The following is a 19,935-nucleotide window of genomic DNA, read 5'->3' as shown; positions in this document are numbered from 1 at the left end:
TCACCATGGACATGCCAAGCGTCGGCTGGAGTGGTGTAAAGCTCATTGGACTCTGGAAATGCGTTCTCTAGAGTGATGAACTCTTGCCCTTGGTGGTGGTGAAGCTTACTAGGATAGCCAAACCGAGGAATGAAGTCTTGGAATATCTTCTCGGCTGCAGTTTTTCCTGACTTGTTCTTCGTTGAGTAGGCCTGTGGTAAGCGTGTGAAATGATTGACCAGTACAATAATATATTCATAGCCTCCTTTGCTTGGCTCAAGGTACATGTAGTCAATGGAAAGAAGCTCAAAGGGTGCCCTGGTGGTGATTGAAACCATAGCTGCTTTCTCTGGAACACAGGGACGTTTCTGCTTGATATATTCACACTATCTGATCACATAGTCTTCTACTTCACGCTGCATGAATGGCCAGAAAAATCTTTTTTTTCCCATGACCAGTTTGTTCCACTCATAGACTAGTCTCCTCATTTCTGACCCCATTAGCTTTTTCTCTTTCTCATTTGGATTCCATCTTTTGTTTTTCAGCAAGATGATTATCTGATTACAGCATAACTCGTGCTGTGCTCTGGTAATACAGTAGTACGTATAAAAAATATTAAAAAATATAATAAAAACAGTACAATGTGGAAGGTATCAAGAGAACTCGAAAATAAGTTATTGAAATTGTAGGGTACTAGCTATGGGTAAGCACCATCTGTATATAGGTTTTATTGTGTGATGGCAGGCCCGCCTTCAGGTGACACACCACCCTCTCTACAGTCTCTACAGTTGACAGCGCAGCCCCCCATGGAATATCCTCATTTTCCACTGCTCTGCTTCCTTGCCATACCGCTGAGATGACTTCTGGTGGCATAGATTCTGTGTATTCACCCAAGTGGTTGTGGAGAACGACAGGACAACGAGACAGTGCATCAGCGTTTGCTTTCATTTTCCCAGGCCTGTATTTCAGGTCGGAGTGGAAGTCGGCCAACTCTACGAGCCAGCGGAGACCTACTGCATTGAGTCTAGCTGTGCTCAGAACAAAGGTCAAAGGGTTGTTGTCTGTATATATGGTAAAGGTGGGTGCATAGTACTATAGGTAGTCTCTAAATTTGTCACAGATTGCCCATTTAAGTGCTAAAAACTCAAGTTTGCCAGAGTGGAGGTGGTAGTTTTTCTCTGTTGGAGTTAGCGTTCTGGACCCATACCCGATTACACGTAGTCTCCTGTTGGTAAAGGACAGCTCCTAGACCCTCATTGGAAGCGTCAGTGTGTAGCACAACTGGTAAGTCACAGTCTGGGTATGCTAGTATGGGTGGATTGGTTAGCATGTCCACCAACTTAGCTACAATGGCTCGTGTACAGCTGTCCACTGGACTGGATTCTTGGGATGCCGTTGTCCATTGCTAACCTTTTTGGCCTGGGTTTTTCCTCTGGTTGATTTGGGCTTGGCAGTTTCCCCCTTTTCTTTTGATGGACTTTGTAGCAGCTAAAATAGAGTTTGGCCATCCTGGAGAAATCTTGGACGAATGACGTGTAGTAGCCAAAAAATCCCAGCAGTGTTCTGACGTCTCCAACTGTCTGTGGCTCCCTCTCCTTTAGCCGCAACACAGCCTCCAAAATTATTTTGGGTTGATTTGTACTCCCTTGCTGGATACGATCCGACCTATAATAAAGGGCTGTTTGTTTTTAGTGACTTTGTTTTCAACCCGTTACACTCTCCCCTCCTCTCTTTGATGACTCCTGGCATCTATTTGTTACACAAGCTTCACAAATTGTTTTTTAATTGTTTTCTTTGACGTTTTGGGAACGTACGTTTTTGGTTTCCCATTGATTCTGTGAACAAAGCCACACGTTTCTCGACCGGTAAAACGGAACATACATTTTTAGGTTGCATGGAGGTTCTGAGAACCTTTTACTATGTCTTCCTGAAAGTTATCCTGGGACGTTTTATTAACATTGTATGTTATTTCAAGTTAATTAGATAACATTCTGAGAACATGTTTCAATAAGACTTTTAATAACACTGCCAGTTTAGTTTGGATTAACCATTTTGAACTCCAAGCATAGATAGAACACTGTGTTTAGACAGGCAGCCCAATTCTGATATTTTTCCCACTAATTGGTCTTTTGACCAATCACATCAGAACTTTTCAGAGCTGATCTGATTGATCAAAATACCAATTAGTGAGAAGAAAATCAGAATTGGGCTGCCTGTCTAAACACAGCCATGGAAATGTGTTTGTTTAGGCATTAATCATGCAAACACATTTATTTTTTATTGTGACATGGCAACAGTGAGATTCAAAGCTGTGATCTTCTGTATTCTATCTGTGGAACTAGTCCACTGTGCCAACAGGATGCCATGCTGGCATAAAAATCAGTTCATTTTAGTCTATTCAAATAGACCACATTTCAAAGGAAACAAGCACTCATTAAGATCAAACGTGGCCAATTAGTGGGCGTGGCCAACACATCTGAACACACTTAACAATATAGAGGATATAGAGAGTTTTGTTGACACTGGGAACAGGGATTCCTACTAAGCTATACATAATTGTTTTAAGAAGGTCATACAAAGGATCACTTATCTATTTGAGTTTGAATTTTAAGACCCCTTGAAATATCAAAAAAATAAAATAATTATGTGATGAAAAATGTTATTTGGTCTTACTGCTATTAGCCTATACAAACGCAATGAATAATAGATTCACTACATGAAACAACAGATAGTTTAGTGCTAAAAAAAGGGGACTACCTCCATATACAGTATACTTCCATTCATTTTTTCAACTGGTACCGAGGGATCATCAGATGAGTCTTGTGAGGCTTGTGGGCATCCTAGAGCAAAACAACCAACATGTACAGTACCAGTCAAAAGTTTGGACACGACTGCACTTGAAGAAACTTTCAAAGTTCTTGAACTTTTCCAGATTGACGGACCTTCATGTCTAAGTAATGATGGACTGTTATTTCTCTTTGCTTATTTGAGCTGTTCATGCCATAATATGGACTTGGTCTTTTACCAAATAGGGATATCTTCTGTATACCAACCCTAACTTGTCGCAACGCAACTAATTGGCTCAAACGCATTAATGATGAAATAAATCCCACAAATTAACTTTTAACAAGGCACACCTGTTAATTGAAATGCATTCCAGGTGACTGGTGGTTGAGAGAATGCCGAGCGTGTGCAAAGCTGTCATCGAGGCAAAGGGTGGCTACCTTGAATGATCTAAAATCTAAAATATATTTTTATTTGTTAAACATTTTTTTAGTTACCACATGATTCCATATGTGTTATTTCAGTGTTTTGATGTTGTCACTATTATTCTACAATGTAGAAAATAGTAAAAAAAATAAAGAAAAACCCTTGAATGAGTAGGTGTGTCCAAACCTTTGACTGTATGTGTTGTTGAGAGACGCACTTTCCATAGAGGGGTCATATTAGTGTGTAGCCCAAACTGTGCAGACGCACAGGCAATGCTACCTAATACTAATTGAGTGTATGTAAACTTCTGGCCCACTGGGAATGTGATGAAAGAAATAAAAGCTTAAATAAATCATTCTCTGTACTATTATTCTGACATTTCACATTCTTAAAATAAAGTGGTGATCCTAACTGACCAATGACAGGGAATTTTTAGGATTAAATGTCAGGAATTGTGAAAAATTGAGTTTAAATGTATTTGGCTAAAATGTATGTAAACTTCCGACTACAACTGTACATAATAAAGTACAATACTTGATCAAACTACCTCTTTATCGAACTACTTAGTGGACTTTTTCAGTGCAATCATAAATAGTTGACTTTCAATGACATGAGGCACATTGGTTCACTTATATACAAATGTTTTAATGAGTAAGAAAATTATGGCGTCAAAACATGGAAACAGTCTCCTGTTGTTGATATTGTTTTCTCGTTTTCTTACAAAAGTCCAGTAGCTCTTGATTCCCCGACTGCTCTTGAGGTCCACGTCGCTTTCTGCTCCAGAGCCATAGAGAGAGGCTAGCCATAGACAGTTTGGAAAACAACCCTTCATGTTGGCACCACATTTTAAATAGAATTCTGACTAAAAGTACTGTAATAGTGAAAGGACTATCGGTGCCAAGATGGCATCGACTATCTGTGTCTGCACTGCACCACTCGACCGCTCAGGTAGTCAATGAAATCCACTCCAGGTTGAAATTTCCCTTGCGCACAGATCTAAGATCAGCTTACCCTAAACACATCCTAACCTTAATCATTAGGGGAGAGGGGAATGCAAAACTGACCTAAGATCAGTATCTAGGGACAACGTTACCCTGTGAAGTTCAGTTACTACTGTGTCCAGCTAAGGAGGGACGATGCAGGTAATACTGTATGTACAGCCGTCTGTCTGTTGTTCTGTTTGTTGTTCTAAATGTTGTCTGTCTGCCATTCTGTCTGGTTTAGATGAAGTGGTCTGGAGTTACTGTTGCAAACAAAGTCTGTTGTTTGATACGTTCTACTACAGCAGGCAGTACTGTGTGCGTGTGTTACGTGTGTGTGTAAGTCCTCGTATGTTTGTATGTGCTTTATTTGTGCATGCACGTATGTGTGTGTATGTGCGTGCAAGTCTATCCGTGTGTATGTAGATACATTTGTTTGTATAGCTGAAGTGTGTTTGCATGTGTGTGTGTTCATGTGTGTGTATGTGTAATGTTCAGTGTATGATGTTCAAGGCATCACAGTCCCTTGAGACAGCGATCTGGTCATCTCCGTGTGTACGAAGAAGGTTTTGAGCTCTCCCTTCCCCTTCACGTTGATGATGCCTCGACACGAACACATGTAGCCCAGCGTCGCTAGGATACGACTTGTCTCCTCAGTTACCTGGAAGCAAGGAAATCATACAGTTATGAATATAACTACTATTCCCTGAAGGAGGGAACGAGGTATAACGTATTATGGCAAGTCAACGACCAGTCCTATTCACCAGAGGAAAACTGAAATCACGGAAGCTCCGCCTTCCTGGCTATAATAACGGGCTCGCATTCATTCCTTCAATTCAGTACCGCTCAGGCACTTGCAAAAAGGCACCGAGTGCCCCAGCTGAAACTGTGCCAGACAGGGCAGTAATGCCAGAACCGGCCACTGGACGGAGCACTCTGCCAGTCTCTCTACATTATGTCCTGAAGGGACCGAGCACCACCATGAGGACTGGGATCATTTTTGTTGTTGTTGTCATGCTTGTTTTCAAATCCACCACTCTTGACAACCGTGTGTCTGAACGTGCGGAAGGAACTGTGTTTATTATGCCCACACCTGGACGATACCGCTCTCTCAATACCCCTGAACACCAAGGAACCTTGGGTTGAAACAATGTGCTTTCATGGTACCGCATTTTTCATACCAGGCCCACACCGGGTTTGGGGACTTCGGCAACCAGTAATTTTCCCCGACAGCCAGGATAGTACCGCGGGACAGACGCAGCACAAAAACAGCCATAGCACGGATTTTGTAGAGAAGCTCTGAATCCGACTCTACGCCTCCACGGTCTTATTCAGCTCATACAGCATACCGATATGATGATACCGCTGCAGCATTGTTACCACATTTAACCACCGATCCACCCTCTACTTCAGGGATCATCAACTAGATTCAGCCGCGAGCCGATTTTCTTCTTGAGCTGGTAGTCGGGACGCCGGAACATAATAACGACGAATTTGTACACTGCAAATTGACCACAAGATGCCCAAACATATATAATATTTGACTAAAACATAACATTTTCAAACAATACTAACATTGTTTTACCATCACGTGTCTCTCTATTATGCGTAGGAACACTTTGGAACAGATTAAAAAAATGAAAATCACTTGGAACAGGTTTCCTGGTGCTTTTACAGTCTTTTATGTCCAACAATTAAAAATAAATATACAGTTGAAGTCGGAAGTTTACATACACTTAGATTGGAGTCATTAAAACTCGTTTTTCAACCACTCCACTAATTTCTTGTTAACAAACTATAGTCTTGGCAAGTCTACTTTGTGCATGACACATGTAATTTTTCCAACAATTGTTGACAGACAGATTATTTCACTTATAATTCACTGTATCACAATTCCAGTGGGTCAGAAGTTTGCATAAACTAAATTGACTGTGCCTTTAAACAGCTTGGAAAATTCCAGAAAATTATGTCATGGCTTTAGAAGATTCTGATATGCTAAGTGACATAATTTGAGTCAATTAGAGGTGTATCTGTGGATGTATTTCAAGGCCTACCTTCAAACTCAGTGCCTCTTTGCTTGGGAAAGTTAAAAGAAATCAGCCAAGACTGGTTCATCCTTGGGAGCAATTTCCAAACACCTGAAGGTACCACGTTCATCTGAACAAACAATAGTATGCAAGTATAAACACCATGGGACCACGCAGCCATCATAACTCTCTATCTCCTAGAGATGAAAGTACTTTGGTGCGAAAAGTGCAAATCAATCCCAGAACAACAGCAAAGGACCTTGTGAAGATGCTGGAGGAAACAGGTACAAAAGTATCTATATCCACAGTAAAAACAAGTCCTACATCGACATAACCTGAAAGGCCACTCATCAAGGAAGAAGCCACTGCTCCAAAACCGGCATAAAAAAGCCAGACTACGGTTTGCAACTGCACATGGGGACAAAGATCTGACTTTTTGGAGAAATGTTCACTGGTCTGATGAAACAAAAATAGAACTGTTTGCCTATAATGACCATCGTTATGTTTGGAGGATAAAGGGGGAGGCTTGCAAGCCGAAGAATACCATCCCAACCGTGAAGCACGGGGGTGGCAGCATCATGTTGTAGGGGTGCTTTGCTGCAGGAGGGACTGGTGCACTTCACAAAATAGATGGCATCATGAGGGATGAAAATTATGTTGATATATTGAAGCAACATCTCATGACATCAGTCAGGAAGTTAAAGCTTGGTCGCAAATGGGTCTTCCAAATGGACTATGACCCCAAGCATACTTCCAAAGTTGTTGCAAAATGGCTTAAGGACAACAAAGTCAAGGTATTGGAGTGGCCATCACAAAGCCCTGACCTCAATCCTATAGAAAATGTGTGAGCCTGACTCAGTTACACCAGCTCTGTCAGGAGGAATGTGCCAAAATTCACCCAACTTATTGTGGGAAGCTTGTGGAAGGCTATCCGAAATGTTTGACCCAAGTTAAACAATGTAAGGGCAATGCTACCAAATACTAATTGAGTGTATGTAGACTTCTGACCCACTGGGAATGTGATGAAAGAAACAAAAGCTGAAATAAATCATTCTCTCTACTATTATTCTGACATTTCACATTCTTAAAATAAAGTGGTGATACTAACTGACCTAAGACAGGGAATTTTTACTTTAAATGTCAGGAATTGTGAAAAACCGAGTTTAAATGTATTTGGCTAAGGTGTATGTAAACTTCTAACTTGAACTGTATATATGTATGTACTGTATGTGTGTATATGTATATTGTGTATGTATACTTTATTCAGAAAACTTAGGGGGCCGAATAAGACAACCCGTGGGTTGCCAGTTAGGAAACCCTTCTCTACATTCAAGAAATCACTATAACCTGGTACCACCAGCCTGGCTGAATGAGTGGAATCCCAGATCACCTTTATCTCATCTGCACAATCTTTAAACAGGAGTAAGCAACGCTTCCCTTCCCCCAAACCTGGAAGAGCTGCTCTGCGGGGGAGAAGACACCCAGGTGATCTGCCGCCCTACGACACAGCTCCATCAAAGGCGCATTAACCACCAATGGTTCCCTCTCCCCTGCCGAATCCAAAGCTGGGAGTTAGGCTGCCCCGAACTGATGTCATCCGGTTCACACTCTGAAAACCCTGCAGAGCCAACCAGGGGTACATCATCCCCTGAACACTTCCACTGCCACAGAAACCAGAATGATCCCTTACATGGGCTGTGACGACACGCCTGTCAACCCACCGCTGCTGCAGCTCTCTCCCAGCCTCAGACGACCCCGTCCCAGAGGTCACTTCACCGCCAGCAGCCCCAATCTTTCTCACAAAGTCAACCCGACGTAAAATGGAAGTTGAACCCAGCCGGGGACAATGGTCACATGAGCGTGTTTCCACCCCAGGCAAACATTACAGCACTCATGAGTATCTTTCATTTTGATTGTGAAACCACATGCCCTTGGGCACGGTCGGAGGTTCAAACTCGGCTGGTTAGCCATTTTTAACTTACTTTTACCAATGGCCATCTTACTCAAGCAAGGAAGCACAGTCTACACAAGTGGAGCGGAAAGTAGTGGGTTTTTAACAAACACAAAAAACAATACCAAGACCAAAAACTCATAATATCTAGAGGGACAAGTACTCTCTCCCCACCAACAGACACCTAAGTCGGAGCCGAATCTCGTAGCCTTGTGTGCTTGAAAAGTTTGTAAATTGCGTGACGCGTTCTTACTTCAGGCGAGATGAAGAGCGAAGAATAGAGGAAATGAATGCGCGCCCTGGTATTATAGCCAGGAAGGCTATTCTGAGGGTGGTCTCGACATTCATTAGCCCGTTGGGCGTAATTTCTTCAGGTGATTATGATTGGTCGTTGGCTCCCCATAGTGTGTTATATCAAGTGACTGAAAGGGACCACAAAGCAGCATGTCCAAAACATCACATGTAGGCAGAATATTCTATAGATGTACATATTTAACGCAAATTCAAATCAAATCAAATCCAATTTTATTTGTCACATACACATGGTTAGCAGGTGTTAATGTGAGTGTAGCGAAATGCTTGTGCTTCTAGTTCCGACAATGCAGTAATAACCAACAAGTAATCTAGCTAACAATTCCAAAACTACTACCTTATAGACACAAGTGTAAGGGGATAAAGAATATGTACATATTATGACTGAGTGATGGTACAGAGCGGCATAGGCAAGATACAGTAGATGGTATTGAGTGCAGTATATACATATGAGATGAGTATGTAAACAAAGTGGCATAGTTAAAGTGGCTAGTGATACATGTATTACATAAAGATGCAGTAGATGATATAGAGTACAGTATACACATATACATATGAGAGGAATAATGTAGGGTATGTAAACATTATATTAGGTAGCATTGTTTAAAGTGGCTAGTGATATATTTTACATAATTTCCCATCAAATCCCATTATTAAAGTGGCTGGAGTTGAGTCAGTGTGTTGGCAGCAGCCACTCAATGTTAGTGGTGGCTGTTTAACAGTCTGATGGCCTTGAGATAGAAGCTGTTTTTCAGTCTCTCGGTCCCAGCTTTGATGCACCTGTACTGACCTCGCCTTCTGGATGATAGCGGGGTGAACAGGCAGTGGCTCGGGTGGTTGATGTCCTTGATGATCTTTATGGCCTTCCTGTGACATCGGGTGGTGTAGGTGTCCTGGAGGGCAGGTAGTTTGCCCCCGGTGATGCGTTGTGCAGACCTCACTACCCTCTGGAGAGCCTTACGGTTGTGGGCGGAGCAGTTGCCGTACCAGGCGGTGATACAGCCCGACAGGATGCTCTCGATTGTGCATCTGTAGAAGTTCGTGAGTGCTTTTGGTGACAAGCCAAATTTCTTCAGCCTCCTGAGGTTGAAGAGGCGCTGCTGCGCCTTCTTCACGATGCTGTCTGTGTGGGTGGACCAATTCAGTTTGTCTGTGATGTGTACGCCGAGGAACTTAAAACTTACTACCCTCTCCACTACTGTTCCATCGATGTGGATAGGGGGGTGTTCCCTCTGCTGTTTCCTGAAGTCCACAATCATCTCCTTAGTTTTGTTGACGTTGAGTGTGAGGTTATTTTCCTGACACCACACTCCGAGGGCCCTCACCTCCTCCCTGTAGGCCGTCTCGTCGTTGTTGGTAATCAAGCCTACCACTGTTGTGTCGTCCGCAAACTTGATGATTGAGTTGGAGGCGTGCGTGGCCACCCAGTCGTGGGTTAACAGGGAGTACAGGAGAGGGCTCAGAACGCACCCTTGTGGGGCCCCAGTGTTGAGGATCAGCGGGGTGGAAATGTTGTTGCCTACCCTCACCACCTGGGTGCGGCCCGTCAGGAAGTCCAGTACCCAGTTGCACAGGGCGGGGTCGAGACCCAGGGTCTCGAGCTTGATGACGAGCTTGGAGGGCACTATGGTGTTAAATGCCGAGCTGTAGTCGATGAACAGCATTCTCACATAGGTATTCCTCTTGTCCAGATGGGTTAGGGCAGTGTGCAGTGTGGTTGAGATTGCATCGTCTGTGGACCTATTTGGGCGGTAAGCAAATTGGAGTGCGTCTAGGGTGTCAGGTAGGGTGGAGGTGATATGGTCCTTGACTAGTCTCTCAAAGCACTTCATGATGACGGAAGTGAGTGTTACGGGGCGGTAGTCGTTTAGCTCAGTTACCTTAGCTTTCTTGGGAACAGGAACAATGGTGGCCCTCTTGAAGCATGTGGGAACAACAGACTGGGATAGGGATTGATTGAATATGTCCGTAAACACACCAGCCAGCTGGTCTGCGCATGCTCTGAGGGCACGGCTGGGGATGCCGTCTGGGCCTGCAGCCTTGCGAGGGTTGACACGTTTAAATGTTTTCCTCACGTCGGCTGCAGTGAAGGAGAGTCCGCATGTTTTACTTGCGGGCCATGTCAGTGGCACTGTATTGTCCTCAAAGCGGGCAAAAAAGTTATTTAGTCTGCCTGGGAGCAAGACATCCTGGTCCGTGACGGGGCCGGTTTTCTTTTTGTAATCCGTGATTGACTGTAGACCCTGCCACATACCTCTTGTGTCTGAGCCATTGAATTGAGATTCTACTTTGTCTCTATACTGACGCTTAGCTTGTTTGATTGCCTTGCGGAGGGAATAGTTACACTGTTTGTATTCGGTCATGTTTCCGGTCACCTTGCCCTGATTAAAAGCAGTGGTTCGGGCTTTCAGTTTCACACGAATGCTGCCATCAATCCACGGTTTCTGGTTTGGGAATGTTTTAATCGTTGCTATGGGAACGATATCTTCAACGCACGTTCTAATGAACTCGCTCACCGAATCAGCATATTCGTCAATGTTGTTGTCTGACGCAATACGAAACATATCCCAGTCCACGTGATGGAAGCAGTCTTGGAGTGTGAAATCAGATTGGTCGGACCAGTGTTGAACAGACCTCAGCACGGGAGCTTCTTGTTTTAGTTTCTGTCTGTAGGCAGGGATCAACAAAATGGAGTCATGGTCAGCTTTTCCGAAAGGAGGGCGGGGCAGGGCCTTATATGCGTCGCGGAAGTTAGAATAGCAGTGATCCAAGGTTTTGCCAGCCCTGGTTGCGTAATCGATATGCTGATACAATTTAGGGAGTCTTGTTTTCAGATTAGCCTTGTTAAAATCCCCAGCTACAATGAATGCAGCCTTCGGATAAATGGATTCCAGTTTGCAAAGAGTCAAATAACGTTTGTTCAGAGCCATCGATGTGTCTGCTTGGGGGGGAATATATACGGCTGTGATTATAATCGAAGAGAATTCCCTTGGTAGATAATGCGGTCGACATTTGATTGTGAGGAATTCTAAATCAGGTGAACAGAAGGACTTGAGTACCTGTATGTTGTTATGATCACACCACGTCACGTTAACCATGAAGCATACGCCCCCGCCCCTCTTCTTACCAGAAAGATGTTTGTTTCTGTCTGCGCGATGTGGAGAAACCAGTTGGCTGCACCGACTCCGATAGCGTCTCTCCAGTGAGCCATGTTTCCGTGAAGCAAAGAACGTTACAGTCTCTGATGTCCCTCTGGAATGCTACCCTTACTCAGATTTCATCAACCTTGTTGTCAAGAGACTGGACATTGGCGAGAAGAATGCTAGGGAGTGGTGCACGATGTGCCCGTCTCCGGAGTCTGACCAGAAGACCGCTCCGTTTCATCCTTTTACAAAGTCGTGTTTTTGGGTCGTCGGCTGGGATCCATTCCGTTGGCCTGGTTTGAAAGGCAGAACACAGGATCCGCTTCGCGAAAGTCATATTCTTGGTCGTACTGATGGTGAGTTGACGCTGCTCTTATGTTCAGTAGTTCTTCTCGACTGTATGTAATGAAACCTAAGATGACCTGGGGTACCAATGTAAGAAATAACACGTAAAAAAACTAAAAACTGCATAGTTTCCTAGGAACGCGAAGCGAGGCGGCCATCTCTGTCGGCGCCGGACAGGATCTCTGTGGTAAATTCATATTAATAACTGGAGACTTAATCAGGAAAGGAGAATAGTCAAAGAGATAAGTTCATAGTGGCTTCGACTATATTGTATAGTTCTGCATTATTATATATCTACATTTGCATAACATCTGCTCTGTACCTGTATACCGTTCTCATTAACCTTGATCTATTTCTGCAGCGACACCTAGTGGTATAACATAAAACTGCATGGAGCTACTGTAGCAGTGTTTCCCCAAGGGTGCACATTTTGGGTTTTGTCCTAGAACTACACTGCTGATTCAAATAATCAAAGCTTAATGATGAGTTGATTATTCGAGTCAGGTGTGTAGTGCTAGGGAGAAAAAGAAACAAGATAGAGTTTGGGAAACTGCTGTAGCATTACTATTCGTATAACTGTATTAATTGAGTACCTGTATTTTTCCCAGTACCCCAGTACTCTCCATCCTGCTGGCCACATTAACACTGTTACCCCAGATATCATACTGAGGCTTTTGAGCTCCGATCACCCCCGCAATCACCGGACCATGGTTTATCCCTGACACAACCAGGAAGAAGGGTTAGAGGTCACATGTAAGACAGAGTCGGACTGTACCAATTACACTATACCTCTCTCTCTCTCTCTCTCTCTCTCTCTCGCCCTCTCTCTCTCTCTCTCTCTCTCATACACACACGCACACTCTCTCTCTCTCTCTCTCTCTCTCTCTCTCTCTCTCTCTTACCGACTCGTAGCCTGAAGTCATTGAAAGAGTGTTTGTTGATAACGTCTAGTTTCCCGACCAGAGCGAAGGCAAACTCCATCATTGTGCCAATGTGCATGTACTGACGGTCATGTTCCTGAGAGAGAGAGTAGAAGATTGAGTGAGGGAGAAAGAAAAAATGGAAAGGAACAGAGAGAGGAAAGAGAGACGAGGAAGACAGAAAAGGACAAGAGAGAAGAGGGGGGTAGAGGAATGGAGAGAGAGGGAGAATCATTCAGTTGTTTAGCACCATCACACAACTTTAAACCTGTAATTGGTGGTGAGTTGATGCTGTAGCTGAGTTTGATCATTTCTGTGGGTTTAAAATACAGTATATGTCATCCAGTTCCCACCATGTGTGTATATGTGTGTTTGTGAATTAATTAATGAATTACATATTTTTCTTCTGGTGTTCTCTGCTGTGTGTGTGTGTGTGTGTGTGTGTGTGAGTGTGTGTGTGTGTGTGTGTGTGTGTGTGTGTGTGTGTGTGTGTGTGTGTGTGTGTGTGTGTGTGTGTGTGTGTGTGTGTGTGTGTGTGTGTGTGTGTGTGTAAAAGATGTACCTGTGTGTATTCAGGTCCAGGTGTTGCGTTGAGACCAGTAGCAGCCATATAAGTGCTGCCAATAGTCTTTATCTTCTCCACCCCGCTGAACTTAGGCTTGGACAGCAGCTGTCACACACACAGAGAGAGAGAGAAAGAGGGTAGAATTTAGCCTTGGACAGCAGCTGTCACACACAGAGAGAGAGAGAGAGAGAGGGTAGAATTTAGCCTTGGACAGCAGCTGTCACACACACAGAGAGAAAGAGAGAGAGAGAGAGAGAGAGAGAGGGTAGAATTTAGCCTTGGACAGCAGCTGTCACACACACAGAGAGAGAGAGAGAGAGAGAGAGAGAGAGAGAGAGAGAGAGAGGGTAGAATTTAGCCTTGGACAGCAGCTGTCACACACAGAGAGAGAGAGAGAGAGAGAGAGGGTAGAATTTAGCCTTGGACAGCAGCTGTCACACACAGAGAGAGAGAGAGAGAGAGAGAGAGAGAGAGAGAAAGAGAGAGGGTAGAATTTAGCCTTGGACAGCAGCTGTCACACAGAGATAGAGAGAGAGAGAGAGGGGGGGTAGAATTTAGCCTTGGACAGCAGCTGTCACACACAGAGAGAGAGAGAGAGAGAGAGAGAGGGTAGAATTTAGCCTTTGACAGCAGCTGTCACACAGAGATAGAGAGAGGATGGAATTTAGCCTTGGACAGCAGCTGTCACACAGAGATAGAGAGAGGATGGAATTTAGCCTTGGACAGCAGCTGTCACACACACAGAGAGAGGGAGAGGGTAGACAATTAGCAAGAACACTGTAACGAGGATGTTACAGACAGTTTGGTTACAGATTTGTTCCTGTTATCAGTGAGGATGCTCTGTATTGTCTAACATCTGGTTATGATCAGTAGTAACGGATGTGATATTACTGTGACACATTCTACAACAGCCCAACACACAGATGTGATTAGTAGCCAATAAGGACAGAGTAACTCACCTCGTCAAAGTCAGCGATGATCTCGTTGAGGAGTCTGAGACATTCCAGGCCCTCCTTGTTGACATCTGACTCTGTGTAGAACTCCTTAAAGTCTGGGATGGAGGCGAACATCACACACACCGACTCATACGACTGGTGGTACAGATCCTGGAGAAACAAGCACACAGACAGAGGTCAGTGGAATGGATCTATGCTACTGGTTCCATATAGGGTTAGAATGTGTGGTTCTAAAGTTAGTTCTAGAATGCATTTACTTTGTGTCTTCTTTGAAGAGTTTTAGAATGGGAATGTGCTTCGATCTATGATTCTGAGTTCTCAAGGTTCTGATGTCCTGTGAATGGTTGCTGCCTCACCTCGTTCTTCCAGTTACGTCCCAGGAAGTGTTCTGCAACATGGGCCGGTAGAACGTTCTCTAGTAGAACCCTGTTCAGGTTCTCCATGGTCTCAATCTCCTCACACTCTCTCTTGAACTTGTCCCTCCACAGGAAGTCCAACCTACAGTAATATTCATTCTGTTAACAGGAGGACACAGAGACGGTAAAGATATGGTGGTCATAAAGTATTTATAAATCATTTGACTTTACTCTCTGAAATGACTACGCTTTCATTTGCTGAACAGATCAAGTTAATTAAAATGAGACTGGACTTGACTCAGTGCTGACTAGACTTCTGAAACAATGAAAGAATTGAAAACGGAACACAAGGGTCAATGTGCTGCTAGGTCAAACACGTCGTTCTCAAAGTGTTTTTTAAAACGTTTATTGTCCACTTGGAGAGTCACTGCTTCAAGCTACACCTGTAATCTATAACTGTTCCTCTCACACATTCTCCTAACTTTAACGACATGGAAAAAATTAGGGGCATTTTCCTCCCCCATAGACCTACAATACTCCTACTGTCAACTAATCATTCCCCTTCCATCCAAAATGGAGATAATCTGATGGCAGAATAAGAGACTCTGTCCCAAATGGGACCCTTTTCTCTATATAGCGCACTACTTTTGACAAGGGCCCTGGTCAAAACTACTGCACTTTTATAGGGATTAGAGTGCCGTTTGGGAAATAGAACTATCTCACCAACTGGCCCTTGAGCATGATTTGTATTGATGGAAAATGAGCGCTCCGGTAAAAAGACAACGAAGCAGAGGATAGCAGCTTCACTCCAGGAAACGCTGAGCACCAAGCCTGATTAGCATAAAGTATAGGTGTTGGTTTCTCATTGGTTATTTGTGAGATGGTGGTCAAAACACCCCAGTGTGTGTGTGTGGGTGTATGTGTGTATGTTTGTGTATGTGCCCTGTATTAGAGCTTATGGCTGGCTACCTGTGGGCCGGCGTTTATATACGTGTGTGTGTGTGTGTGTACTAGTTAGGTCATCCTTGCGAAGAGTTGAGAAAGCCTAGTAACTAGGTTAGGCAGGAACAGTGGTATTATGAGAGGCTGTTTAGAAGGCAACTACTGATGATGCTTAATTAATGAATCATTAATCTGTTTAATTCATCATTACCTCAGGCTTAGAGCCAGATGCTGCAAGGGAGAGACTATTTAACACCCCCAGAAAATATTTGAAATAAACAAAGGCTTACAATTGTAAAATCGTTTAAAATACAGCTAACCAAATACTGCAATTCAATTAAACATGTACTTCATCCCCAAAACACAGCCCCTACCCTACTGGTGACTATAACCCAGTTTGACAACAGGGGGAACTGTATGGGCTGGCTCTTGTCCACTGGGAATGGTATATCTGGGAACACAAAACTGTCTCTGAAAACCTCTGATGGATGGTACTCCAGAGCAGTGGCTTTGGCAAACATATGATGATGGCAGGGCCAAATTTAGGCACTCAAATCATAATTTCATTATCATAAAAGCATAGCCTATCCTATACCCTAGACAGCAAATTCTCCAATGTTAAATCATCACTGACATCAGGCCTTAAAGTTACATTATGCTGGCTTGTAAAGTGATATGTTATTCCTATTGAAATACAGACAGCGTTAGCACATCCTACATCTTTATTCATCTGCAGCCTGCCTCCGAAATAACTGTCAGGGGAAGGAATATTAAGAAAGGAGACGACCTAAACCACTTCAACTGTAACAGCCACTTCAGCAACGGATGCAATAAATCTAACTAACTGATTGAATTAGTTGAGAAAACTCTGTTATTTGTCTTTGTGTAGCATACGATTAATAAATCAATCAATGTACATGTAAAAACACAGATATGAATTCAAAACAAAATTCTAGCTGCAGTAGAGCACGCTGTGAAATTAGATCATGATGGGCGAAGTTTTGATGGGAACATTTTACTCTCCACTCAACACTGGTTATTAACACTAACACTGGGGTTATTTTACACCTGTGTTAATTTAACTCCTGAATCAACACTAGAAATGTTACACTGAAAAATCAATACAAGGTAACACTGGCCAATTTGCTGTGTACTTTAATCGATCGCACACAACAAACCATCTAGTAAGTGATTTCACATTACAGATAAAAGGTATTGTAGGCCTACGTTAATCCACGAGTCTTGCTCTTAAAATGCGACTCACATAGACCTACACATAATAAACCATAGGTCTATAATTAATAGACTGAGACTAGAACATAATGGCCTGATATAACAGTAATAATCACAATAGGCAGTCATAGCCTACAGTGCATTCAGAAAGTATTCATACCGCTTGACTTTTTCCACATTTTGTTGTGTTACAGCCTAAATTCAAAATGGATTAAATTGCTTTTTTTCTTCACCCATTTACACACAATACCTCATAATGACAAAGTGAAAATATGTTTTTAGAAATGTTTGCAATTTATCTTAGAATTACTTTTGGCAGCGTTTAGAGTCTTTCTGGGTAAGTCTCAAAGAGCTTTGCACACCTGGATTGTACAATATTTGAAAATGTTTCTTTAAAAAGATCTGTCAAGTTGGTTGTTGATCATGGATAGACAGACATTTTCAAGCCTTGCCATAGATTATGAAGCTGATTTAAGTCAAAACTGTAACTAGGCCCTTCACGAACATTCAATGTCGTCTTGGTAAGTAACTCCAGTGTATATTTGGCCTTGTGTTTTAGGTTATTGTCCTGCTGAAAGGTGATTTCGTCTCCCAGTGTCTGTTGGAAAGCAGACTGAAACAGGTTTTCCTATAGCACTTAGCTCTATTCTGTTTATTTTTATCTTAAAAAAACTACTACTCGGTGATGTGTTGAGTTTTGCCCCAAACACAACTCTTTCCATTCAGGACATAAATGTCATTTTTTTTGCCACATTTTTTGCAGTTTTAGCATTAATTTAGTATTGTGGAGTAAGTACAATGTTGTTGATCCATCCTCAGTTTTCTCCTGTCACAGCCATTAAGTTCTGTAACTGTTTTAATGTCACCATTGGCCAGTTGGTGAAATCCCTGAACGGTTTCCCTCCTCTCTGGCAAGTGAGTGTCTTTGTAGTGACAAATACTTGTGTGTGTGGGGTACAGAGATGAGGTAGTCATTCAGAAATCATGTTAAACACTATTATTGCACTCAGAGTGTTGTCCATGTAACTTATTATGTGACTTGTTAAGCACATTTTTACTCCTGAACGTATTTAGACTTGCCATTACAAAGTTGAATACTTATTGACTCAACTTTTAATTCTTAATTAATTAGTAACAATTTCGAAAAACATAATTACACTTTGACATTATTGGGTATTGTGTGTAGGACAATGACACAAAATCGCATTTTAATCCATTTTAAATTCCGGCTGTAAAAGACAACAAAATGTGAAAAAAGTTGAGATCACTGAGCCAAAATGCAAGCCGAGTGCAATTCTCTGCTGGGCGCTTGAGATCAAGTGTGCCTACAATGTATTTTAAATGACCAAGAGCCTAACTATAATGCATGGGCAGAGAAGCACAGGGCAATGATCTATTTCCAATTAAATTCAATTCCCCAAAATCATAGGCTATTTACATTGACTGTCAATAAATATTGTTTCATGCATTTGCCCATTTTCTCCATGTCCCTTATATTTCAAAACTTGAGTCTCAAGCTGGGCTATATGATAACACTGGTCAGAGGTCAGTTGTTGTAACTAGGTAATATGATAACACTGGTCAGAGGTCAGTTGTTGTAGCTAAGCTATATGATAACACTGGTCAGAGGTCAGTTGTTGTAGCCTACTACTTGCGAGGCACATCAGAGCTCCCGAGTGGCGCAGTGGTCTAAGACGCTGCATCTCAGTGCAAGAAGCGTCACTACAGTCCCTGGTTCGAATCCAGGCTGTATCACATCCGGCCGTGATTGGGAGTCCCATAGGGCGGCGCACAATTGGGCCAACGTCGTCCAGGTTTGGCCGGGGTAGGCCGTTATTGTAAATAATAATTTGTTCTGAACTGACTTGCCTAGTTAAATAAATAAATAAAATAAAAATGTTGCTGAAGTAACTGTTTTTTTATTTCACTGGAGTGGAGGATGGGACAGAGTGCGAGTAGAAGTGGGGAGGCGTGTTCCGTGGTTTCTAACAGTGTGGAATTAAAACAGTGTTGTAGTGCTGATTGTTGTCTCTGAATGTCCTGAAACTCTCTTTAAGGTGATTTGTTTGGCCATTTTACTTGTTTTTGCCAGCCAAGTTGGCTAGTGAGTCTTAGCTAGCTAGCTAACGGTGTGTAGCCCACACAATGTACCCTAGTCTACACAGGGGGAGCTACTGTTTACTGCACATGGTATCACTGCAAAGTTAAACGTGCCAGAACCCGCCCATTCTTCTGAAATTGATACGCTGATTGTTTCGTCCCCCCCCCCCACCGGTAAACAATCACAAGCATAATAAAAATGCCTTACATAGACCTAAATGAAATAGATTTTTATTTAAACATGTCATTGAGTATCCTGAAAAGCATCTGCTAAATAAAATGTATTATTATTATCAATATACAGTGAGCTCCAAAAGTATTGGGACAGTGACATTTCTTTGTTTGTTTTGGCTGTGTGCTTCAGAAATGTGAAATGATACAATGACTATGAGGTTAGTGCAGACTGTCAGTTGTCATTTGAGGGTATTTTACTCCATATCGGGTGAACCGTTTAGAAATTACAACTCCTTTTGTACATTAAGGGACAAAAAGTATTGGCACAAATTCACTTATACAGTACAGTGTCTTGCAAAAGTATTTATCCACCTTGGTGTTTTTCCTATTTTGTTGCATTGCGACCTGTCATTTAAATAGATTTTTATTTGGATTTCATGTAATGGACATAGACAAAATAGTCAAAATTGGTGAAATTAAATGAAAAAAATGACTTGTTTCAAAAAATTCAAACAAATAAAAATCTGAAAAGTGGTGTGTGGATATGTATTCACCCTATTTGTTATAAAGCCCCTAAATAAGATCTGGTGCAACCAATTACCTTCAGAAGTCACATAATTAGTTAAATAAAGTCCACCTGTATGCAATCTAAGTGTCACATGATCTGTCACATGATCTTAGTATATATAAACCTGTTCTGAAAGGTCCTAGAGTCTGAAACACCACTAAGCAAGCGGCACCA

The 19,935-nt window shown here is 42.5% G+C and overlaps 1 protein-coding gene across 3 annotated transcripts in view; it reads right to left on the bottom strand.

Annotated features, from left to right (window-relative positions):
* Window positions 1-3,813: 3,813 nt before the first annotated feature.
* The window catches only part of LOC110496472 (adenylate cyclase type 2), a 93,630-nt gene continuing 77,508 nt past the window's right edge, over window positions 3,814-19,935 (bottom strand). For 2 of the 3 annotated variants that reach the window (XM_036953050.1, XM_036953052.1), the window contains exons 20-25: window positions 14,745-14,903; window positions 14,392-14,538; window positions 13,430-13,537; window positions 12,850-12,964; window positions 12,541-12,665; window positions 3,814-4,830 (exon numbers count right to left, since the gene is read on the bottom strand). In XM_036953050.1, the coding sequence (XP_036808945.1) occupies window positions 4,678-4,830; window positions 12,541-12,665; window positions 12,850-12,964; window positions 13,430-13,537; window positions 14,392-14,538; window positions 14,745-14,903 (807 nt within the window). In that variant the 3' untranslated portion in view covers window positions 3,814-4,677. Of the gene's footprint in view, window positions 4,831-12,540; window positions 12,666-12,849; window positions 12,965-13,429; window positions 13,538-14,092; window positions 14,162-14,391; window positions 14,539-14,744; window positions 14,904-19,935 lie in introns of those variants that run through there. The other variant, XM_036953053.1, reaches the window with a different exon arrangement.

This window comes from Oncorhynchus mykiss, chromosome 18 (genome assembly GCF_013265735.2).
Source record: "Oncorhynchus mykiss isolate Arlee chromosome 18, USDA_OmykA_1.1, whole genome shotgun sequence".
In the NCBI taxonomy this organism is placed as follows: Eukaryota; Metazoa; Chordata; class Actinopteri; order Salmoniformes; family Salmonidae; genus Oncorhynchus; species Oncorhynchus mykiss.
This window is presented reverse-complemented; position numbering and strand designations above follow the sequence as displayed.